Consider the following 24,073-nt stretch of genomic DNA (forward strand, 5'->3'; position numbering starts at 1 on the left):
TACATTTCTTGGGACAATCAGGTAGCCTTGGCAAATTTAAGGACTCGTTCAGTTTCAGCAAGCATTGACTTACGGGTCTAACTGTGAATGTTTGAAGAATGCTCTGCTCTGAGGATGGGAGGGTGGCAGGTCTCATTCAGTTGTATATTTCTTTTCTTTTTCAACACATTTAAGTGTATGCAGAATGGGTTAAAATAATAACAACAATAGTAATCGGTGTGTGCCGGGCCTCTGCTGATGACGTTAGACATGCATTAAAATCTCAGGTTATCCTCATAAGCACCCCACAAGGTGATATGTAGTCCCCATTCTGCACACGAGGCTGCTGGAGCCTAGAGGAGCTGAATGACGCGGCAGGTGATGTGGCTGGAATTCAGACCCTCTTCTGTTGCCACGGCTTATGCTCTCAACCACACGTGCCCAGCTGTTACATAGGTCCAGCAGGGATTCACAGTCCCATTGGACAGACTGAGAAACAAGCCCCAGTAGGTTTGATGATGGGCCCGAAGTCACACAGCTAGGCAGCAATGGAGCTGGAAGCTGGGTCTTCTGGGGGCCACCCAGGGCTGCATCTTCCACAGCACCCAGTCGTCTTAGGAAGCCCTGGCCGGAGCCCCAAGTGCCCTCCACCCTGCCCTTCCCGTTTCTCACAAGGACAGTCTTTCCTGTCTGCAGCGGCACCACGCAACCCAAACCGTGAGGTGGCCGGGGACACCATCATCTTCCGGGACACCCAGATCAGCAGCAGGGCTGTGTACCAGTGCAACACCTCCAACGAGCACGGCTACCTGCTGGCCAACGCCTTCGTCAGCGTGCTGGGTGAGAGCTCCCCTCCGCTCAGCCACGGTGGAGCCTCCCTGGGGCTTGCTCCTGTCCTGGGCCCACTTTCTCCTCTGGAGGTCAGCCAGGCTGGGTGGGTAGGAGAGCATGGGACGGAGGAAGCATGGAGACTGAAGATGAATTTGCCGGGGAGGATGGGGAACTTCAGCTCCATGGAGCTGGGTGTGCAGACAGTCAATTCTATACTAGGATCGGGTCTCCAGAGGAGGGGGAGGGGCCTGTCTCACCCCCTCCACATAGCCAGGCCAACTCTGCCTGCATTCTCAGTGGCCCCAGGGTGAGAAGTGGTTCTGAGTACTAGGGTCACCCCTAGATCAGGAAGAGAGCAGGGACAGCTAGGAGATGCCTTAGGGTGGTGGAGGGGCAGCTTCAGAACCTGCTGGATAATCTGGGAGACCCCTTGCAAAAGCTGGATTGCACGTAGGGTAGGTTGAGGGCAGATGGATAAGCTTCCTCTTCCCTCCCGTAACCCTGGGAGGCTTCTTAAAGGAGGGAGGTGATGGAGGAAGGATTGGGGGTGCTTGGAAAGCTGCTGTGCTGCCAGGGCACATGGAAGATCCAGGGTGTAGGGGGGGACTGGAGGAACTAGGCCCCCCCAACCAAGGTCCGTTCTCTGGGCATTGCAGACGTGCCACCCCGGATGCTGTCGCCCCGAAACCAACTCATTAGGGTGATCCTGTACAACCGGACACGGCTGGACTGCCCGTTCTTTGGGTCCCCTATCCCCACACTCCGATGGTAAGTTCCAGGAGACCAGGCCCCCGCGGGGGTCCTCATTCCCCTCTGGCCTAAAATAGGTACTCAGTGAGATGAGGCAACCTTATAGGGTCGGAACTGGGAGAAAGTTGGCCCATCATCGAAGTCAGCCCCCTTATTGTGCAGAGACGAAAACCGAAGCCCAGAGAGGGCCAGAGACTTGCCAGGGCCACCCAGCAGTGGGAGGCAGAGCCCTGCTTGCAGGGGCCAGTCCTCTCTCAGTGCGCTGTGTGTTCCGCTGCTCTGTTGTGAGGTTTAAGAACGGGCAGGGAAGTAACCTGGATGGTGGTAACTACCACGTCTACGAGAACGGCAGTCTCGAAATCGAGATGATCCGCAAAGAGGACCAAGGCATCTACACCTGTGTCGCCACCAACATCCTGGGCAAAGCTGAAAACCAGGTCCGCCTGGAGGTCAAAGGTAAAGGAGAGGTTGGTAGGGAGAGGGCGGGGTGGGGCAGGCAAGGAAGCCGTCTCCTCAAAGTGATACCCGTGCGCCATTCCCTTTGAAAACACACCACACATCCTGTCGATTCCCTAATGGGGCCCACCCGTGGGCCCCTGTGTCCTCACAGGGCTTCCAGCTGGCCTGGGTGCTGGGAGCACGGAGTCCTGTTCAGCCCGGTCCATGTGGGATTAGAGAGGGAAGCCTGAGACCCCCACCAGCAACCCCCACCACCCCAGGAAGGGCATCATAGATTCCCAAGCCAGAGAGAAAGGACTTGGGGGTTGTTTCCTCCTTGGAATCGCCCACACCAGCCCCCCGCCACCATTCATATAACTGAATGTTATTTCTGCCACCTTCCGTGGTCCGTCTCACCTTTCATGCCTGTCATGCCATGTGGCCATGTGGAGAGGTGGGCAGAGGCCACACCAACGACGAGCTCCCTCGGCTTCTCCACAGACCCCACCAGGATCTTCCGGATGCCTGAGGACCAGGTGGCCAAAAGGGGCACCACGGTGCAGCTGGAGTGTCGGGTGAAGCACGACCCCTCCCTGAAGCTCACAGTCGCCTGGCTGAAGGACGATGAGCCTCTCTACATCGGAAACAGGTTTCTATTCCTTCCTTCTCTCTTCCTGGTGCGAGTCTGGGCCCATTTTCTGCCTTCTTGCCCTCGATGACACATTGAGGGAACCTGAGGACAGGGAGCCTGCATCATGCGTGTCCCTCAGGAACTGCTGCGGAGGGGGTGACAGCGCCAGTGTCTCCCCCACCCCGTGTGCTCTCTGCCTCTTTCCCCCTCTTCTCTATCTCTTCTCTTTTTCCCACTCCTTTCTCTCTTCCCTCCTTCTCTCTCCCTCTCCCCTCACCCCTTTTCTCCCTCCCTATGCACCCCTCCTCCCTTCCTCTTCTGCTACGAGGTCCCCTGGGGCTCCATCTTCAGCCCCGCTTGCAGTGCCCCTGTTCTCCAGCAGAAGGCAGGGCTGGCCCGAGCTGCCTGCCACTAGGGTGTTAGTGGGGCAGTCTCAGCAGGTGGGCACCTGGACCGCTTTTACTAGACCACACCGGCTCCCTTGTCCAGATTTAAGTGGTGTGGGGGTGAGGGGAGGCATCGATAGTATCTAAAAGTACCGACGGGTGTCTCTAATGTGCAGTCAGGGACGGGGAGGGCTGGTCCGAGCCTCTCCCTCCACAGGGCTCTTTGTTGTAGCCCGTAACATCTTAGGGGGTGGTGCAGGGTCCCGAGGCCAGACAGAGGCAGCAGCTGTTGGCACAACCATCTGACTTTTCCAGGGGTGCACCCTGCAGGTAGGCATAGGCATCCGTGCCCTCAGTGGGCGCCCACAGCTTTCCCAGCCCACTCTGCTCTGTGGTGCCCACCTCCCTCCGCAGGAAAGAGTCCAGAGAAGCCAGGACACCTGTTCTGAGCCCAGTGCACAGACTGGTCTGGGATGAAGGGAGAGCTGGAACTAGGGGAAGAGGAGGGACACCAGCCTGCCTTTTGGGGGTGGACCTAACTGTGCCCTCATTCGGGAGGGGAGCACGGCATCAGAAGGGCACAGAGAATAGACACTAGGGAGTTGGAGGACACGGAACGTGGCTCAGAGCCACTTCTGCTTGACCCGCTTGCCTTTTACCCTCCTTCAAGCCCCGAAGTGCTCCAGCTATCGGTGAAGACCAGGCCCCTCTCAAAGCACTGGGAGGGAGCCTCATGTCCCCTGCCAGGGGCTATGGCTGTCCAGCCCAGCCTGTGATGCTTCCCTCTCACTCGCCATCCCCACTCCAAAGGAGAAAGCAGGCAGTGCCCAGAGCTCCCCCTGCCCCACTGTCACCCCACTCACCCTCCTCCCAACCCCTCCTGGTGCCCCTGCAGAATGAAGAAGGAAGACGACTCCCTGACCATCTTCGGGGTGGCCGAGCGGGACCAGGGCAGCTACACCTGCATCGCCAGCACCGAGCTGGACCAGGACCTGGCCAAGGCCTACCTTACTGTGCTAGGTAACTGCCACTGCTCACGTGTGCTGTGACCTCCCCCGTCCCAGCCCTTCCCGAGGCCAGAGAAGCAGTGGGCGCTGGACAGGCCCCAGGACAGGTCCCAGGCCATCGCCTGCGGTCAGCGGGCTGGGCAAGCATGGTGATCTCCCGCCCTTCGATGGAAGGGTTAGGAAGCCGCTCCTTTCCCAGCAAGCTGTGCCGGACACCTTACCTCTGGGTGGAATCGTTACTCTCCTAAACTCTCAACGGATGGGCACTTGAACGAGAGAGGGAAGGTGGACAGGGGGTGCTGCTTGTGATCGCTTTTACCTCTGTACCAGTTAAAACAATCCATCTTTGAAGCCAGACTGCATTTTGAGTTTGTCCTGCCAACGCCTTCGGCTAGCCTCCCTCCCCCTCCCACGCGGCTCCTGTTTCCTGAGGGGATTTTATAGAGTGAGCGCTCTGCACTTAGCAAACTGATCCCATCATGCTCTGCCCTATGTCTAAGCCAGACCATAAATACTGAGCCATCCAGACCCCAGGGGAAGATAGCCTTTCCTGTCCAGGGAAACACATGCCCTCATGTCCCCGCGTCAGCTCTGTCTTCTGTCTGGGCACCCTATCGCCATTACTGTTGGTCCACTCTGTCCCTCCGGGGGTGGCAACTCATGGTCCCTGGGGATGGTGGTCCCAGGCACATGGTGGCATTGGGAGGGGAAGGAGACAATCCGCCCTCCACCCTGCCAGCCATGGAGGAAGCACGGGGGGGTCTTCATGGAAGCGAAGGTGAAGCTGTGCCCAGAACACCTCCACCCAGGGCAGCTGTTTAACCCTCGGCCACCTCTCCCCGTCCTTCTAGAACACCTGTAACCCCGGATAACTTGCTAACCTGGATAACCCGTCTTACCTTTGCAGCTGATCAGGCCACTCCAACTAACCGTTTGGCTGCCCTGCCCAAAGGTAATTCATACTAATCACAGGACCCCTGCCAAAGCCCACTCTCGGTAGCTGGCGGGTGGGGTCGGAGGAGGAAAGTGCTGCAGGCAGGCCGTGCCGGGCGGAGGCAGGTGGGTAACAGTCCCCAGTCACTGCCAAACCCGATTCCTTTCAAGGGCCCCGCCCCCCACCCTGCAGCCCTGCCCCAGCCCCACTCCCGGCTTCCTGCACCTTCCCTAGGTTGGGCTTGGAAGCCGTCGGCTGCTGTTCCACCCCATCCCTTCCTTCTGGCCACACTCCCCACTTCCTTGTGGGGGCCTGTTCTCTCCCCCCAGCTCTGGCCTCAGAAGTAGGGAGGGTCCAGTCGGGAAAGGCCCACTCACTTCAAATTACCCAGAGGCCCGTCTCGTTGGCAGCCTCCCCCACCTGCCTGCTGCACACCTTCCCAGTCTGCATCCGCATGCGCGCACACAGACACAAATGTGGGCTCCTGCAACCCCCCTCCCAGATCCTCCCAGTAACCAGCCAGAGTACCGAAATAACTGGTTCAAGCAGCCAGGATGGGGAGACAGCCCACGTACCCCACCAGGCCGCAGTGAGGTGGCTTTATCCCCAGGCCAGGATGGCCCTTACACACACAGAGGAACTCCAGTGAGACTGGGGCCCCTGAAGGTGCCGCCCCAGCCCTGTTTGGACTCTTGTTGGGGGCTCCTCTGCCCTGCTGTCTGTCACTGAAACTCTAGACTAAGTCCCTATCCCCACCCTGGCCTGGTCCTCTGCCTTTGTCCCTCCCACGCTCCTAACCGGGCCGCCTTGCTCAGCTCTCCAACACCCTCCTGGGCTCCTGTCCCCTCAGAGCCTTGGCACACAGAGTAGAAGGTAATTATCCCGAGAAAATGAGACCAAATCCCACACTTGCTCACCAGTTTCCCTACAGGCGGCAAGCATGGGTCTCATGAAAAGGGCACATTTTCCAAATGCTCACCCCTAAGAATAGCCACAGAGATGGGATGGGTTGCTCCCTGTTCTCTCGGTGCCCTACATCCTTTCATGCTGTTTTGGGGTGGTGGAACTTGAAGTCCCCTCTTCATTCTTCCTCAGCCCCCTGAGGGAATGGGCTGGTCCCTTTGCCGACCCTTCCAGGCAGGCTAGGGCTGGTGCCTGCGGGTGCTGACCCCGGCCTGTCAGGGACCTGTTGTAGGACAGGGTCCAAGGCTGGGGCCGGCGCAGGGACGGGCTGGCTCTAACTGGGGAGCCCCGCGTGGTGTCTTCTCCCTTTGCTGCCAGGACGGCCAGACCGACCCCGGGACCTGGAGCTCACGGACCTGGCCGAGAGGAGCGTGAGGCTGACCTGGATCCCAGGGGATGATAACAACAGCCCCATCACAGGTCAGCCAGGGGCCCTGCGCTCCAATCCAGAAAAGAGGGATGGATGGCAGCCTGGTTTCCAGTAGCAGCCGGAGGCCTTGCCCCGGTTTCTGGTCCCGCTTCCACCTCACCTGACGTGTGCCCCAGGCTCTTCACAGAGCACACGCAGGCCTTGTTCCCTTCTCAGTGTCTGGGGAGGAACTCTCCCTGTGCCTTGGTCTACCCAAGGGAGAGTGTAAGGACTAGTGGCAACCACGCAGGAGTACGTCCGAGAACTCAGCCACCTCGGCTCCCAAACAGTGCTGTCTTCCTTGCCCACTCAGACTACGTCGTCCAGTTTGAAGAGGACCAGTTCCAGCCCGGGGTCTGGCATGACCATTCCAAGTTCCCGGGCAGTGTCAACTCCGCCGTCCTCCAGCTGTCCCCGTATGTCAACTACCAGTTCCGCGTCATCGCCATCAACGAGGTGGGCAGCAGCCACCCCAGCCTCCCCTCTGAGCGCTACCGGACCAGCGGGGCACGTGAGTACCCGAGAGCTGACGGCCAAGGTGCTGAACCCTGGTGCCCCGAGGCCACGCTGAGCTCCCCCCGTTCCTGGTCACGTGAACATGGCAGGTCACTTATCCTGTCCAAGGCTGGACTTCCTCAGCTGTGAGACGGGGAATGATAGCATCACCGCCTCCATCACAGGGCAGTTTGAAAATGCGGTTTGGGTACCTACTGTGATGCCTGGCATATCGTAAGCACCCAGTAAATGCTAACTCTGGTTATTATTACTAATATCCTTAATAATTCTTGATCGTCTGCTTTAAAGGGAAGTGCTACGACAGCGACTTGCAGTAGAAATGTATAATCTGGTGTTATGTCAGATTTCTTTTCCTCTCACGCTTGGGTAATGTTTAGATTTCTGAAAATACACCAGCTCATTGAGAGTGGAGCTGCTCCCCCAAAACGTTGAATGCCAGGGATAAACCAGTCTGGTATTCAACTTCTTTAGTGGATAATCCATGACGGGGATAATCCACATTGAGTTGGCTGTCGGGCCCATCCGAAGTATGGCAAGCCTTATGACAAATGCTGTCTAGTGAGGGATTAAAATTCAAAAGAAATTAGCCCTGCTTGGTGGGGGTGGGGGAGGTTCAGTCTTAGCTAGGAAGGCACATCTTCCTCATGAGAAAACCGCACAGTGAGTTCGGTTGCCTGAGGGACAGTGTGCAGAGAGACGCTGAGGAAAGACGGCCACAGAAGGCTGGGAGGGGGAGAGGTGGCTCGCTGTGCCCGTAACACACATCGGACCTGAACGTTGCATCCCCTTGGGTTCCAGCCCCCGAGTCCAATCCCGCCGACGTGAAGGGAGAAGGCACCAGAAAGAACAACATGGAGATCACATGGACGGTAAGGGTCCTTTCCCAGCCCACCTCTCAATGGACCCGCTCGCTTGGCCTTGAGCACCTGAGAGCCCTTTTGTTCTTTACACCCCTGAGACCCCAAGGCCGCTCCCTGCACTGGACATCCAGGGGCCAAACAGGAACATTGTCTAAGAGCAAGATTTCAGACAGAAGACAGGAGCAGAGGTGACCAAGGAACATAGCTAGTCTGGCAAAATCAGAGAGAGGATGAGCAAACGAAAATGGACTTCTCTAGGAGAAGGAGGGGTCTAGAAAAGATTTAGCCTGAACGTCGGTGCCCAGTGTTGGTGTGTTCTGGAGTACTCCCACCAGAGATGGTTGGGGGTGGAGGGGAGACCAGTGCCCGAGCTGCTTTGACTGCAGGCTTTCTTTTAGTCCAGGAATGAATGAGAGGGCACAGAAGCTTCTCTCCGGGCCAGGATTGAAAAAATCCCATCTTCATCTTGGCTCACTATGTTTTCCAAACCAAAATTGAGACATGCGGGGTTTTTTTCCAAACCACTTCCAAGTCTGAGAGATGCACATTCAGCCATGGAAATATTAACATTTCTGTGCTGTCGCCACGAGTAACAAGCAGGGAGATACAGGCGTGTGGGATCACGGCTGTCCCCATCTTTCTGAGGGCTGCTCTCACAGCAGCCTGGGCAGCTGGGCCGAGTCCAGATTCAAGACCTTGGGGCTCATCTTCAGGACCTTGCAAGGACCGGCTCTTGGTCTCCAGCCCTACAGGGGACTGCTTCCTGGACCAGGCCCTTAGGGAACGAGGAACAGAGTTGCACCCACCCTTAGCTGCTGGGCAGGCAGGACAGTCACACATAGATTCCGTAGAACCCAAGCCAGTTCCGGACTTTTGAGTTCATTGGCAGCGGGCATGCTGTGGCTAAACCAAAACTCATCCCTCTCCGTTAGAGAATGTTCTACGATTCTCTTGTTTTGTTCTGCTTACCACTCGGTCACAGGAGAGTCCTGTTGAAAATTAAGCTTTGGTTCCCTGTGTACTTGCAAATGTGGGTGGCTCTGGGAGTGAGAGTGACTAGGTCTTGGGTGAAGCCTTTGTCACGGAAAATCTACATGTTGCTGAATTCATAAGACTCTGGGCTTTGGGGGACTTGGTGTGAGGGTGGCACGCTCTCCCAGTGCCACAAGGGGGCCAGTGAGGGGCAGATCGGGGCAGGGTGCCTGGCACAGAAGGAGAGTGCAGGCTGTGGGTGGGTCTGCACTCCACCCCTGCCCTTGATCTCTCCCTGCTCAGCCCATGAACGCCACCTCCGCCTTTGGCCCCAACCTGCGATACATCGTCAAGTGGCGGAGGAGAGAAACCCGAGAGACGTGGAACAACGTCACAGTATGGGGCTCCCGCTACGTGGTGGGGCAGACCCCCGTCTACGTGCCCTATGAGATCCGAGTCCAGGCCGAAAATGACTTCGGGAAGGGCCCTGAGCCCAACACTGTCATCGGTTACTCCGGGGAAGATTGTGAGTACCCTCCCCCGTCCCCAAGCAAGGATCCTCACAGCAGGGCTGCACGAAGCCAGCCTCACAAACCAGGAACCTCGGGGTGGGTCATGGGACTTCCAAGAACATCCTGGGAGGACAGTCGGTTCCCAGGAAAGAGAAATCCCCTGTGGTAACCTCGGGCAAACAGGCCCCCGATAATGTCAAGAGCGGCAATGTCATCACCCGAGTGCTAGTTAGAATTGCTGAACATCATCACCTGGTCTAATACTCCCATTTTATGGATATGAAAACTGAGGCCCTGCAAGGGAAAACCCTTGTCAATACTACACAATAGCAAATGTCAGGCTTGAAAACAGAAGCCAGGCCTTCTAATCTACCTCAGTGCCAAGCCTTGCTAGTGCCAAGCCTCCAGGACTCTCCCTCCCAAAGAGCCATAATTAGACTCCCCCACAGGAAGCAGGGCCACAGACTCCTCCCTGGCTCCCCAGGGGAAACCTCGAGAACTAGAGAAGGTCTCCAGAGCCCCAGACTGGAATGATCCAGACCAGCTACCGCTGGCATCCCAGGGTTGCCCTTAACCGTTGGAATTGAGCACACAAAGAGAGGTTCTTTGGAGGCTAGCCTTGCTAAATCAACAAGATTCTGGGCATGTATGTGGAAGTATATGCCTGGCTTTTAAGATGTCGGTGTCCTCCCTATCCCCAGCACGTCAATTCAGTAGACTGCTGAGCAAAGCGGGAGGGTCGGCGGAGCCCGTCCTGGTCAGGGTGATTCAAGAAAAGATCACGTAGGCGGATGGGGTGGCCAGAAGGAAGGGAGGAGGAGAGTCTTGGGGAGTTGCAAAGGCCAATGCTGGGGTCAAGAGTAGGGCCCATGCACCACTTTCCTGGAGGTGATTATGGGTTGGACCCACTCGAGAATAAGCGGATAGTATCAGCAGACTCTCTGTCCATCCTGCTCCTTGCCTCGTCGTGGCAGACACTTCCAGGCAGGAGACGGACGGGAACTACCGGCTGGTGAGTATGGAATGAGCAGTGTCTAGTCGTGGACTTCATGGACCCGCCCACAGTTTCCATGGCACCTGCCGACCCCCCTCGGCCTGTGCTCTGCTGGACGAGAGGGATGGGCCAGAATTGCTTCTGCAGCGGAGCGCAGAAAATGGAGGCGAGAATCAGTCCCAGGGGAGGGAGCTCTCTCTCTTCGGGGAGTGGAGGATCAGAATCCCCTCCCGAAGGAAGTTAGGGCATCTTCAGTCTGTGGCTGAAGTTTTCTTCAGGGTCCTGGTAGGAAACGAGTGTCACTCAATGGGGACTATCTCTAATGGGAGGACAGGGTTCGAGGGAAAAGAGCAAGGTATCAGGAACCACCCAGAGGGCTAGCAACAGCAGGACCCCAGTATAACATTCCGAGCCTTGAAGGGGCAGCGGCCGGGGGAGTCCCCACAACCAAGGGGTAGGACCTTGGGTAGAAAAGTGCGATGCTGTCCACCTGCAGCCCCGCAGACAGGAAGCCAGGGGACTAGGTACCTCCCTCTACCCCTGCCCTGGGGTCTCCTGTTGACCTTAGCTATTGAGCAAACCCACCGGTGGCCTGTGAACAGGAGGCCAGCTGACACAGTCCGGAGAGGGCAGCCGGCTGGGGCACAGAGCAGGTGGTGAAGAGTAGTGCACGGGATGGTGGGGCAGACGGAGGCTACCCAGCTGGGAGGATAGCGGATAACTGCCTTCTAAACATGTAGGCAGATCCTTCCCACCCAGACGGCCGCCCTCTTGTCCTGGCCTTCCCCCGTGCCCTCATGGAGTACCCAGGGTCCAGAGTGGGGTGAGAGACCAGCTGGCAGAGAACCAGTCCAAGTCCGAGGGGACCCTCGAGTCCAGGGGCCAGCCCTGCTTGCTTAACCAGCTCTCTGTCCCAACGCATTGCAGATCCCAGGGCTGCACCCACTGACGTTAAAATCCGAGTCCTGAACAGCACAGCCATCAGCCTTCAGTGGAACCGCGTCTACCCCGACACGGTGCAGGGCCAGCTCAGAGAGTACCGAGTGAGGAAACCAGCGCTCAGCCCCGCCTAACCACCCAGCTTGCTAACCAGGGCAAGGGGGTAGCAGATGCGGGCCATGGGCTACTTGGGAGGAATCCTAGGGATTGTTGTTGGATCCAGAGTTGATTCAAGAAGATGATGTCTAGTGTTAGCCGTTCAAAAATACACCCTGAAAAAAAATTACGTGTATATCCCCAGGCGTGTCCTGCAAGAGACACGCTGAGAGGTTCTGCTCCGCAGAAAATCACGCGGAGGGCTGTGGGTTTGGGTTGACACTGCGTATCGCTCAAAGACACGTGCAAGCAGACACACGTGCATCTTAGGGACAGTGTTGAGGCACCCCTGAGCTACACCCCTCCCCTCGCCTAATGGCCCCCGCTGGGCTGCTTGCCTCACCCAGTCCGGTTTCAGGAAGCCCTCACTAACAGGCAGAGCCACCAAAAGGCGTAAACACCTTCCCCGTTGTCGCAGCCAACTCCGGAGTACCCAGGGCACGGACCGCCAAGGCCCTTGGCTTCTCCTGGTCTCCCTGCCTGTGGGCAGCTTCTGTGCATGTGTCTGCCCTCTTGGAAAGGGCAAGCTGAGGCAGGCAAAAGGAAGAGAAATCCAGGTTATGCCAGGCTCTCCCTTTATTTAAAACTTGTCCGGGAAGTGACAGAGGCTGGAAGCGTGGGCCACTGCAGGTTCTGTGACGTGGGGGTCACTGGGAGTTGGCTGTGGACAACCGGGGCAGAATGGAGGGGACCAGTCTCTTTGGGGACGTGAATTCGGGAGGTAGGGGAAGGAAGGCAAGAGGATGTATCCACTTGAATGAGCTCTTCCCCAGCACTTGACTTGCACCCTTAACCTACTTGCCTGGAGATGTTTCTGGCTAAAGCTCCCTCTGGGTCCCCTTCTTAAGTGTGGACCTCCGCCTGCCTTTGCCGTTGGAGGCCCAAGTGACGCTGGTGTGGCAGCCTGACCTGGGCCTTCTTACCTACTGCTAACCATACCTTGTGTCCCAAACTCTCTTGACTCTACCCATAACACTACCACCTTCGGAAGGCCATCCCATCCAAGTTCTTGCCACCAGGCAGCCTGGTGTCCACTGACCTGGACGTGTGCCTAGCCCATTCTAAAGGTCTTCAAACAATTTTAAAAGAAATGGTTTGACTTCAAAGGATTAAATCAACTCTCCTATTCAGACTTCCGGGGGTAACGTGTTCCTTTTCAGCTCCTGCCTACTGCCGGTCTAAACTCATACTAATCCAGCTCAACATGACGTGGCCTTTGAGCCCAGAAGAGAGCTTTCCATGCCTGGACCTTGGCCCGTATCTGTGGTTCCGGCATGGACTCCATGAGCAACTTGTTCCCCAGCTTGGAAATAAGTGTCCACTCCATCAGTAACTTTGGCCAACTTGCCTGTTTCCCAGAGAGGTCCTGTGGCTCAGAAAATGATTGAACCCCAGACCCCCATTTCCTGTGTGACGTCAGTTCGTACTCACTAGGGGCTAGTGAATGGGGACTCACAGGCCGCTCCCCCAGCCCCAGGCGGGGCTGCTGAGGGCATTCGGGACTCGGAGCCTGTGGCAGGCGAAGGGAAGACCGGTCGCTACCACCGGCACTAACAACTAACCCAGCCCCGCCTGACCGTCCCCTCACCGGCCCGCCTCTGTCCCGAAGGCCTACTACTGGAGGGAGAGCAGCTTGCTGAAGAACCTGTGGGTGTCTCAGAAGAGGCAGCAAGCCAGCTTCCCTGGTGACCGCCCCCGTGGCGTGGTGTCCCGCCTCTTCCCCTACAGTAACTACAAGCTGGAGATGGTCGTGGTCAATGGGAGAGGCGATGGGCCTCGCAGTGAAACCAAGGAGTTCACCACCCCGGAAGGAGGTAGGTCTGACCTGCAGCTCTTCGGGGTGGGGCAGGACAAGGGCAGCACCCCCAGGTGGGCAGGAGCAGCCCCGGCGGCCTGGGCCGGAGAGCACAAGGTGACTTCTGCGTGACCCCAAGGCGCCGATGTCCTGCGAGCCAAGAAGCTCCTGCCATTCGCACAGTGCTCCATCACCGGGGTGGCCTGCCCCGCCGGGACGTTGTGTCTCAAGAGAAGACCTGTACCGCCTGCTGACAGAATTCCAGATGGGCTAGCAGACTGACCCCCTGCCGAGGGCACTGCGGGGGCCCGGGCCACCCCCACCACGGGAGGCCGAAGCACGGTCACCCTGATGACCAGAAGCACCCGGCTTGTTCCCCAGTACGCAGGACCTTCACTCAAGAGTTCTCTCAGCACTGTGATCCAGAAGCCCATGTGCACGGTGGCCCTGCAGGGGGCGCCCTGCCTGCTGCTGCTTCCAGGTCTGCCTGGTCCTGGGAGGCAGACACCTGTGTGAAGTTCACCATGTCCTCGTTTATGAGCTCGGCTTTTGCTTTGCCCTCTTCTCTTTCTCCTCCCTCCCTTCTTAACTGCTTTTTTCCCCCAGTTTTCTTCTCTGCCTCCTTCTTTGTTCTTCCCTCTTATTTTCTTGATTGGTAGCTTTCCTGCCCCCTCGTTTTGCTTTTCATCTCCAGCCTCTCCCCATCGCTCCCACTCCTGGGGCCCTGCCCATGAGGCCCATCCTCGGCTTCTTTCTCCTCACCCCTGAGCCCCGCATTCTCAGCTTAGAGGCCTGGGCCTGTGCTGAGACCCAGGGTGAGAATCTTTGTCTGAGGACTGGGAACCGCAGCCTCTGTGCACAGCTCTGGTTGGCCCCCCGCTGGCTCGAAGGCATCTTTGCAGGCGCAGAGCCTAACATCTGCCGGATCCAGGATAGCTGCCAAAGGAAAACCTGACTGCCTTCCTCCCCATTTAAACAGAGTCTGAGCCATGCTTGTCCTAAACAGTGGGGGGAGCAGCATCCTGGATGGGGCGAAGGGCTCTGGCCCCGCTGTGGTCCTCCTGGGCTCTGGCTTAGCAGTTCTCCAGCATGGGGGCTGCCCCAAGGTCAATGCCTTCATACTTGTGCTTTGTTTTTTGTGTGTTTCCTCCTCCTGCCTCTGCCCTCCCCTTCTTTTCCCCTGCCCTCTCCTCCTTCCCCAAGTACCCAGTGCCCCCAGGCGTTTCCGAGTCCGGCAGCCCAACCTGGAGACAATCAACCTGGAATGGGATCACCCGGAACACCCCAACGGGATCCTGATTGGATACACTCTCAAATACGTGGCCTGTACGTTCTGCCCTTCCTTCTCTTAATCCGGGATTCAGAGACCCCATTCTTCCCATTTCACTAAGGAATCGAGGGAGAAAGCCTATGGGTGCAGAGGGATGGGGGTACCAGGGAGAAAGTTCCCCAGAGGATTAGGGGAGGCAGGGAGACCCAGCCCCTTGCCCGCCTGACACAGCTCCTGCAGGGAGTTTCTAGTTGATCGGTGAGACAAAGGGAAATTCTGGTCTAGTGAGGAATTCAACCCTGGGCCCCTCGGGGATCTTAGAGTCTCCAACACCCACAAGTGAGTCTAGCAAAGACAGCTTTGCACCTCATCCCACGGGGTAGACTGCATGCAATCCACACAACACTCGGGGAACACTACACGAGGTGTCATGTATGGTGTGACAACTCTATCTAGAGTGACTGGGTCAGGAGCTTAGTGTCACCATGCGAGGACAGGAGTGTCGTTACATTTGAAAAGCCTCTAAAGTAGGCGATGTTGTACCTCGTTGGGAAGCTCAAAGGGCCAGGTGTTGTGTTGTTGACCGTTGTAATAGCCAACTGTGTGCCTGTATGCTGTTCTGAATCATCTCTGGACCTGACCGTCCCCTCTTTGAGGTACACTGAATAGGCCTTTTACAAAGGAGGCATTAATGATCAAAAGCTCTAGTGGTTTTGCCCTACTTCTGTTTGAAAGGAAGAAAGGACCTTAAAAGTTTTGTCCTTGTTGAAAAGGCCTGGGGATTATAAACTAAGTCTTTCAGAATCAGCCACATAACTTTGCAGTGAGCTGGAGATAATGAGATCAGTGAGAAAACCTTAACCCTGGTGTGTCATTGAAGAGCCGGAAAGTTATTGCCCAGGTCTCTGCCCTTGAACCCCAGTCTCCCATCCCCCGGGTCACTAAGGTCCTGGGGCACACTTCAGTTGTTCTGTTTGCAGCAGGGTCCGGAAGGCTTTCTCCTTCCAGCTGCAGATTACATGACCCACCATGGTCAATGTTGCTGAAGTTCGATTTCACTTACTATCTCTCCCCAGTTAATGGAACCAAATTAGGAAAGCAGATGGTGGAAAACTTCTCTCCCAATCAGACCAAGTTCACGATGCAAAGAGCAGACCCCGTGTCGCGCTACCGCTTTACCCTCAGTGCCAGGACGCAGGTGGGCTCTGGGGAAGCAGTCACAGAGGAGTCGCCAGCACCCCCGAACGAAGGTAGGTGCATTGCAGTGGCCTTGGGGGTGAAAGGTCCCAGCTAATTCGGATGCCAGAGAAACACCCTGACCTGGCCTTCTGGCCGGCCGGCCTTCTGGGATGGAGAGAACACAAGGCTGCGGGTGCTCCAGCCTCCCCCATAGGATACGAGAGAACCCATCTCTTGTGCTGAGAGGTAGGTGCTGGCGATGTATCTGGAAAACTCAGATCTTCTTAGACGATCGCAGTCAGACCTGACCCCCATGTTGCCTTGACTTGCTCAGCTATTTAACATCCATCATCTGTCCTCCTGGGGGGTGGGGGATAGCATAGAGAGCCTGAGTCCATAGTAGAGATGACATGAGGGAAAGCATATCGGAAGTAAACGTGCTAACGAACTTCAGAGGACTGAGGCGGTGTTCGCCCATCGAGGGGGCAGCAACGGTACTAAGCGTGCCTGGGGAGGGCTCTGGGATACCCCTTCTCCCGAGGGCTCAGGGAGCCAAGGAATGGGGGAAGCAGCCTTGAGTGAGGCTACTTGCCAGGATCATGAGCAGAGCGGGAGGTGTCGTCCCTGCTTGCAGCCTGAGCTGGGTGGGGTGTCAGGCCGTGGGGAGGAGGGCGTTGGGAAACAGCCACTGGCCAAGCCAGCTTCCCCAAGAGCAGATGCGCTCAGCTCTTGGCTCCTGGAATCTTCCCAGCCCCGGAGCATCCCCACCAGAATGTGCCTGCCTGGGAAGTCCACTAGAGGGGACTCCAGGCCCACTCGTACCCCTGCTGGCACCAAGAACGTCCAGGATGCCAGGCTGTAGAAGCCTGGATATTGGCAGGCCCCCTACCAAAAGGGGGGAACCCTGCCTCTCCAGAGGTTCCGTGGTGTATTCAATAGCCGTTTCCTGAACCCCTGTAGGTGCTGGACACTGTGCCAAAAACAAGAGATACAGTTTAGAACGGGAGACGTCACAAGACTGTCTCTTTGCTGTTCAGTGTGAGGAATACTAGGTGTAGCTGAGGCAGGTGCAGAGGCTGGGCAGAGGCTGGGCAGAGGAGGCGTCCATGCTGCAAGAGAAGAGGCAGTGTGAACAGGGATTCTAGGAGCAGACAGCAGGTTACTCTCTGCAATGCTGGCCCCAGAAGGCTGAGGTCCAACTGCCTGATGTGGCCCAGAATGGACCTCCTGAGCACCTCCTCCTCCTCCCAGGAGAGCCCCTTCACTGGGGCTGCCAGGCCTGCTGCTGGGGCTCCCCGCTTCAGAGCCACCCCGCATCCCTCCCCCGCCCCGCCTCCGGGCCAGCAGGCCAGTGCTGAGGCAGGTGGGAGCTGGGACAGGCAGAAACTGGAGAAAGGCTGAGGGTCCTTCTCTGGTCTTGCAAACCAGGTGTGGGCCACATGATAAGCTCGCCTCCTAGTGTGTAGTGTGCTCGTCGACCCCTCTGGGCCCTCGGGCAGCTGTTAGGGCTGGGGGCCTTTGGGTAAGTGGCTGATAATACGCCTCTTACCGCAAGTCTGGCCAGACAGGGGACAGTGCACTTTCCTGATTCCCTAAGTCTATAAGGAGAGACATCAAGAGAGCCTCTTGTCCCTCCCCATCCCCAGCTCAATGCAGAACATCAGATCAACAAATACCCCATTGTCCAGCCCTAGTGACCACCACGGTACGTTCCGGGGCCCCAGGGGACAAGAGGACAAAGGGAGACTTTCTTCTCCATTTAGGGGTTTGCAGTAAATTCAGGAATTCCTTTTAGGGCTCCCAATCCACAGTTGGGTTTCTTATTTCATAAAGTACAGCTGGTGGGAAAGAACTGGGGCAGCAGACCCTCAGGGCAGGGGCCCCCGGGCTGCCATCTGCGGCAGCTCCTGGGCCTCCCAAGGCTGAGATGGTGTGGGAGAGGGTTCATGACATATGCTCGCCCCTCCTCCATCCACCCCAGCACTACTCACCATCTTCCCCCCAAGATACAAGAACCATCCTTTTGATGGGGCTTGATGTCCTCCTATGCCACCTACACCTTATGCCCTCAATTCTTGGCATCATGGAAGGCCACCCAGCCCGCTTCATAAAGATCATCCCGGCCAAGGAAGGACACACCCTTGGGGAAAGTCCTGGAAACAAAGCACTCTAGGCAGACCGTCCCTATAGCCACCCCTTAGATGATTGTCCTTGAGCGGAGGTAGAATCAGAGTATATTAGAAAGGTCTCCAAAACCCAGGAGGAAAGTTTTCTGTAGGAACATACTAGACCCCGCATGGATGGAGTTGAACATGAACCCCCGACACCAGCTGGCATCCTCAGGGCAGTAGCCAGCACCTGGCCACACGGTCTGGGTCAGGTTTGAGCCAGACGCTTCTCTGCTTGCTTGTCCTGTGGTTTCACCTGTGCTCTGTTTTGTCTTCCCTCTCTCATCCTCTCTCCCTCTCTCTGGCCATCTTGGGCGCTGTGCTCTGAAGCTACTCCAACCGCAGGTACCGTACCAGCCGCGGAGGTAATGGGTGTGGCATGGGACAGTGCAGGTGGCGCCCAGCCCAGCCAGGGTGGAGGAGGGAGAAGCTCGGGATGAAAGCATGCTCCAGACTCACTCTTTCAGGGGCTGGGAAGCCAGACTGTCCAGAAGGATGTGTGTGGAGGATGGGACCAGAGGAGGTCAAACCCTCCCCCTCTTCCCTTCACTTACTCTTGGCCCCCCTCGGATGGCTTAGGAGGGGCCCCCCCACCCATGGGCTCCAGACCTAGTCTCTGCACCTGCGGCTTTCTTGGAAGCTGAGAGATTCCTTCCCCTGACTGACCTGGGCCCTTGCCTAGTGTTGGCGTCTCAGAGCGCAGAGAGAGGCTCTGCAGCCCTTGGGGGGCCGGCTGGGCCCCTTGGAGGAATGCCGTACTGTGCTGTCTCTTGGTCAGGCGGCCATCCCCCGAAAGGGTGACCTATGGGTGAGCACACTGCATGCTGACCACGCATGCTGCATGGGGGCCCGGCGCCAGCTCCGCCCCCTACCATAGGTTCTGCTCAGTGACCATGAGGGAGCTTGTCCTTGGATAGGGCCAGGTGCTCCAGGACCTGGAGTCTTAGTGGGCACCATGGGCTGATTGTTCGCTCGCCCCTTAGAAACCCAGATTCTCCGTCTTCAGCATGAAGAACAGCCTCCACTCTCGGGGTCCGGGACGTAAATTCACAGCAGAAGTGAGGAGTGGGCGGGCAGGTCCTGGCTTAGGAAATGGCCTGCTGCCCACAGAAGGCCTATCCTCAAGCTGGAGCTGCTAGGCAGGGGACCCCAGGGTTCCTTCCCCAGTCCTGCTCTGAAGCGGAGGACAAGGCTCCCCCTGGCAGAGCAAAGGCCAGGGGGCAGGGGATCACTAGAGCCTCCTGAAGCTCTAGGCAGCGGGGAGCACTGAGAAGCAGGTGAAGAACCGGAGGGTTGGCTTATGAAGACGATTGCCTGACCTGGTTCCTCCCACCCCCATTTTAGGTTGATTCTTTTTCTGTTGCACCCCCGCTTCCTTCAGTTTGTGTTTGTTTTGCCAAATCTGTGGGCGATGCGCAGCCATCATCCTTCCCTCTCCCCCGCCCTTGGCTCCCCATGCCCCCTCCACGTCATCACCCAGGCTGGTGGGTCCCAGTACCTCCCCACAGGGCCCGAACCACCTCCACCGGGATATGAGGTGGAGAGATGACCTGGGCCTGGGGACCGTGGAGAAAGCCATCCTTGTACTCCAGGGTCTGCCCTGACTTTCTGACGCAACTTGGCACAAGGGTCTCTTCTGCAACTATTCTAGCAGGTGCTCAGGGTAGCCTAAGCAGGCTTAGTGAACATAGAAGGGGAGACATAGGACACCGAGAGAATCCGCTGGAAGCTCCTTGGTCAAGCAGCTCCCAGCCTGCCTCCCCCCTTTCTGGCACCCTGGGACCCAAGGCAGGTGGGTTGGGTAGCAGGGAGTCCGCCTTGCTCAGCGAGCATCCGAGCCAGCCTGGGCTGCCCCTCTCACGAGTGGCACCTGCGAGGAACAGGTGATCATTCCAAACCCCCCACCTTCTGCTCCCCGTTTAGAAAGGACCCAGGCCCATCGTGGTATGGGCAGTGAGGGCAGGGTCTCTGACCCTCCATCAAATATGCTTCCTGGGCTCTAGCTTCCCTGTGACATGACGGTAGAGGCACAGAGCTCGTCTTTGTAAATGACATGTGCTCATGGCATCGGCTGTTCTCGGTTGTGAATGCTCAGGAACCTTCCGCAGTCTGCAGGTGCCCAGCAATGGAGCCCAGGTTCAATGTTTCAGACACGGGTGTGTTGTCCAGCCCACTGCTCCCTTCCCTCTCATCTTCCCCGAACCCAGGTGTGTTTTCCCCACGCTGATCTATTCGTATCTTACCCGCTGAAAACAATCCCTCTCGTGCTTCCGTGTCTGTAGCCTCTCAGGATTGCTGCCCATCTGGCCTGGCCATCTGTGGTTTGGCCAGGGTAGTCTGTGCGCCATGTGGCCATTTTTGGACTGAACCTGCCACCTTGGAATGTCTGGAAACTGCTGTCCTCCTCTGTGACTCAGATCTGCAAATGTTTGCTGGGCAGCTCCATGGCAGGTTCTGGGGTCAGCAAGATGAGTGAGACAAGTCCTCTCTCCTCAATTTTCTCCACCTCGTCTATGGTGTTTCCCGAACCTCTGGTGGCAAACCATCAGCCACGGCCGGGGTGCCTTCCGCTGAGCATGACAGAACCCATTAGGCTGACATGGCCTTTGGGTAGGGGTGCTGTGCTTCCAGCTCTAGGCCCACCTTGGACCCCCCACCGCCCACCCCCCACCTTCCTCTCTGTTGCCAGGCTGCTGCTCTCCACCGATCACTGACCAGGGTCGTTCTCCAGCCCCTAATTCCTGCTTTAACTGGACCGGACATCCGAGCTCAGCAACGGGCCTGTCCAGCCTGCGAACCACTCTGTCTATAAGCCCTTATCCCCTTCTGTCCTCTACCCAAACCCCACCCCAGGGGATGAAGTCCTCTGGGTCTCCTTTGACCTGAGCACCGGACAATTTCCCCATGAAAACCTGCCTTCCCCTCTCGCCTATGAGCCTCCAACAGCTCACTTCCCTGACCCAGAGCCTTTCCATCCGGCCTCTGCCCTCCCTGTCTCCCTGGCCCTGTCCAGCCATGGGACAATAGACAGAGCTAATGAGTGGGTCAGAGAGAACAGTGATTTGCCAGCTGTGACCTCAGCCAGCTGAGGCTGCCGCCTCCATGGAGACTCCAATGGGAGGACGCTTGGGAAGCCACTCCTTGTCTCTTGTTCCCTCTTACTGATACCCTGAGACTGTTGCCGCTGAGCTGAAGGAAAAGCAGCTGGGTGGCCGTCATCAGAAATGCTTCCGTCTTGTCACGCTTGGCAGAAGGGACCGTTGACAGGGGAGGGACAAGACCGTGAAGCATCCTCAGAGTCATTTCCCATTCTTGTCTCTGGCCAGCAGGGCCCAGGAAAAAAGTTGCCCTAACCTAGCCTCTCTTAGCATCTTTGTTTCTAGGGCTGCTCCCTGGAACGCCCAGGGAAGTGTGTGCGAGCCTAGCTGTGGGCCTGTAGGAGTGTAGTGTGTGTGTCTCTGCTTTATGAGAACCAAGGGGCATGTGAGAGCGTGTATAGCTTTGGGGGAAATGCCACTGATTCTGGGGGCCCAGAAATGTAACACCACCGCCCAGGTGTGCAGTACACAGAACAGGATGATTTTAACTCAAAAAGAGTTTTTTCCCCCAAAGCTTTTTGATGATGCCTTTTAAAAAGTCATAGAAAAGGAGGGTCCTGTGAACATTGTACTTGCCAGAAATGGTTAGAAAATATACCATTGATAAGGAACCAAGTCAGAGCAGGTCCTGCCCAGGCGGTCAAGATAGCCTCTCCAGGTTCCCTCCTGCAGCACAGAACAGCGGGGAAAAGCCCATGTGTGTCCGCGGCCACTGGAGCTACAAGGGGCCGGGCCTGGGAGAGAGCTGACCTTTGCCTTGTGGGGCCTCTCCGGCTTTCCCATGTGTTTGTCTGGTTTGGTGAGTGGGCTAGGTGGATTCCTTCATTCACTGAGCTGGAAAGGCCTGGGGCCACCTGGAAAGGCCTGGGGCCACCTTGGACTAATACGTCCTCGAACAGTGACTTTGACAGGGAGAGTTGTCCCCAACCCACGCCCCACACCTTCTGATGTCCGTGTTGACTGGAGTATAGGAAATAGAGTGCAGTCTGCTTTGACCCTGTCCAGGAATGTTTGGAATGCGTGGGACATAGCTGGCTACCCAATGTGACTTCTGTGGTCGGCACCCTCAGGGTCCAGTACCGCCTCTGATCTTGCAAATAGGGAAGTGGCGGGGATCCCAGAACACTCTCCGCTTCTCTATGGGGACTTGTAATATTGGAGAGCCAGGGTGATGAAAGGGCCTTTGTTGGTCAGGCTCTTGTTGAAAAGGCCTCGGGTCTCTTCATTCTCCTTCTCTCTTCATTCTCTGGCTCCCTCCCTGCCCTGGCCTCCTTCTGGGTGGTGGGATTCTTATCTTCCTAAACTTCTGGAGCTTTGAGACAGTGGCTATTCCTCGGGGGTTTACAAGTATCTTCTTATGTCTTAACGTCCCTGCCTTTGGCCCCCTAAAGTGGACCGTATTCAGATGACAGGAGATGGCAAGGGGGAGAGGGGCTCTGCCTCTCTCTGATTTGCCCCCATCGTTCTCATACTCTCGGCTTTTGGTAATATTGTAACTAGAGACTAGTAGGGCTGCCCTCGGTTAGCTTCCATAACCCTCTGTAGAAGGAAATCAGGCCTATGGAGACAATGTCACACAGATAGACTTAGCCCCCGGGGGCTGACTGACGTCCAGGGTAGCTTTGGATGGGAGATGAGAATGCGAGAGAGAGCACAGATTTGAACCGGTCTCCCTTGAAGACTTAAGCAACAAAGAGGCCCCCAAATGTATCTCACTTGCCTCCTGGGATTTCTCCTTCTATCGAGCACAGACTACACTGTGACTGTGAGATGCCATCCCGCGTCCTAATGTGAAGGGAAAGGACCTGGGGCTCCTGGAGCCCTAACGTCCTCGGAAGGGAGGAGTTACTACAAGTCAGGGTGGAGCGGGGTCATTGCAGGAGGGTGCATCACCGGGCAGAGAAGGGAGGAGAGGCAGGGCCACGGACAAGAGCTGAGAGCCTGGGGACGGGCAGACAGAGAGACAGGAGACGCAGACCCCGCTGGGAGGCTGACCCCCAGAGTGGGGACTGTTCTCTCTCTGTCGTTGGGTTTGGGGGTGTTAGAACTCGAGCGGCTGTGAGAAAGTGTACTTTTGGAGTGAATGGCTGAATGGGAGTCTTCCCAGTGCTCCTGCAGGTCACAGCCGCCACCTGCCCCCCTCCAAGGCCGGAGCTCCAGGGCCGGACCCAAGTGCTGCTAACTGGCCTGTGTCCGGGTGGTGCTGGCCGGGGACCCCATGCCGTCCCCGGGGCCTGAGCGAGTCGGTGTGGGTCCTTTTCCATCCTCATCCTCACTCTTGGCGGGGTGCATGCTGGGTGCTTCGAGTCACACAGACCATGAGAAGAAAATGAAACGCGCACGGGGCTTCATTCTCTTCCTGGCCCATGGCTGTGTTCTCTCGCCGCGATCCGTCTGACCCGGTCCGTCACGCTGGGGGAGGCTTCTGGAGCCTGAGCCCCATCTCCTCCCCGGGGCTGCCTGCCTTGCACGCGGGGCCGCGAGTCCAGGCTGGGGGACGCCCAGACCAACCGGCCGTGGCTGTTCTACATTTCCCTCCCAGCTCCTCCCACGTCGCCCCCGACCACGGTGGGTGCGACGGGCGCTGTGAGCAGTACTGACGCTCCTGCCCCTGCTGCCACCACCGAAGCCACAACAGTCCCCACCATCCCAAGTGTCGCACCTACCACCGTGGCCACCACCACCGCCGCCACAACTACCACCACTGCCGCCACCACCACCACGGAGAGGCCTCCCACCACCACCTCCGGGACTAAGATGCCCGAATCCGGTACTGCCCACTGTCCCTGCGCCCTGTCCCTCCTCCAGAGGCCCCCCGCGTAGGAGGGCGGGTCTGGGGTGCCGTTGGCCGACACCTCCCGTTGTTTCGACCTGGAGAGCACACGGGGATTCTCAGTCCGGGAGCCTGGGGGCACGGAGCACCCCCTAGCGCCGTCCTTGGGTGGCTCTCCACCGCTCCACACCCCCGTTCTAGCCTCAGATCCTTGTTAACAGAGGCCCACACTCCTCAGGCAGGACCCCTGGGTCCCGGATGGGAGGGCCGCCTCCACCTCTGTGCTGAGCAGCAGCTCGGGGCTGAGCACTCTGGAAGGGAGAGAGTGTGGTCAAGGGCAGGGGCCCGACCCTGGATAGTTGGCCTGAGAGGGCTTCTTGCCCCTGCCATGTCACTTCCAGCCCTGCAACAGAGAGGAGAGGGGCATGGTCGGCCCTGCTGGGTAGCTCTGTTCCCAGAGCCCTGCTCTTCCCTCGCCCTCTCCCAACAAAGCACATTTACAGCCCCCCCCCC

At 57.5% G+C, this 24,073-nt stretch overlaps 1 protein-coding gene across 4 annotated transcripts in view; it reads left to right on the forward strand.

Annotated features, from left to right (window-relative positions):
* NFASC (neurofascin) overlaps window positions 1-24,073 on the forward strand; it is a 175,868-nt gene that overhangs the window by 133,247 nt on the left and 18,548 nt on the right. For 2 of the 4 annotated variants that reach the window (XM_040636505.1, XM_040636506.1), the window contains exons 11-22: window positions 676-819; window positions 1,467-1,578; window positions 1,850-2,016; window positions 2,500-2,647; window positions 3,911-4,035; window positions 4,930-4,974; window positions 6,238-6,339; window positions 6,642-6,839; window positions 7,643-7,713; window positions 8,980-9,202; window positions 14,276-14,398; window positions 15,419-15,592. In XM_040636505.1, coding sequence (XP_040492439.1) covers window positions 676-819; window positions 1,467-1,578; window positions 1,850-2,016; window positions 2,500-2,647; window positions 3,911-4,035; window positions 4,930-4,974; window positions 6,238-6,339; window positions 6,642-6,839; window positions 7,643-7,713; window positions 8,980-9,202; window positions 14,276-14,398; window positions 15,419-15,592 — 1,632 coding nt within the window. Of the gene's footprint in view, window positions 1-675; window positions 820-1,466; window positions 1,579-1,849; window positions 2,017-2,499; window positions 2,648-3,910; window positions 4,494-4,929; window positions 4,975-6,237; window positions 6,340-6,641; window positions 6,840-7,642; window positions 7,714-8,979; window positions 9,203-11,109; window positions 11,226-12,886; window positions 13,092-14,275; window positions 14,399-15,418; window positions 15,593-18,019; window positions 18,035-23,329; window positions 23,558-24,073 lie in introns of those variants that run through there. The other 2 variants (XM_040636508.1, XM_040636507.1) reach the window with 2 other exon arrangements.

The sequence above is a fragment of the Ursus maritimus genome, unplaced genomic scaffold (genome assembly GCF_017311325.1).
Source record: "Ursus maritimus isolate PB19 unplaced genomic scaffold, ASM1731132v1 scaffold_2, whole genome shotgun sequence".
Taxonomy (NCBI): domain Eukaryota; kingdom Metazoa; phylum Chordata; class Mammalia; order Carnivora; family Ursidae; genus Ursus; species Ursus maritimus.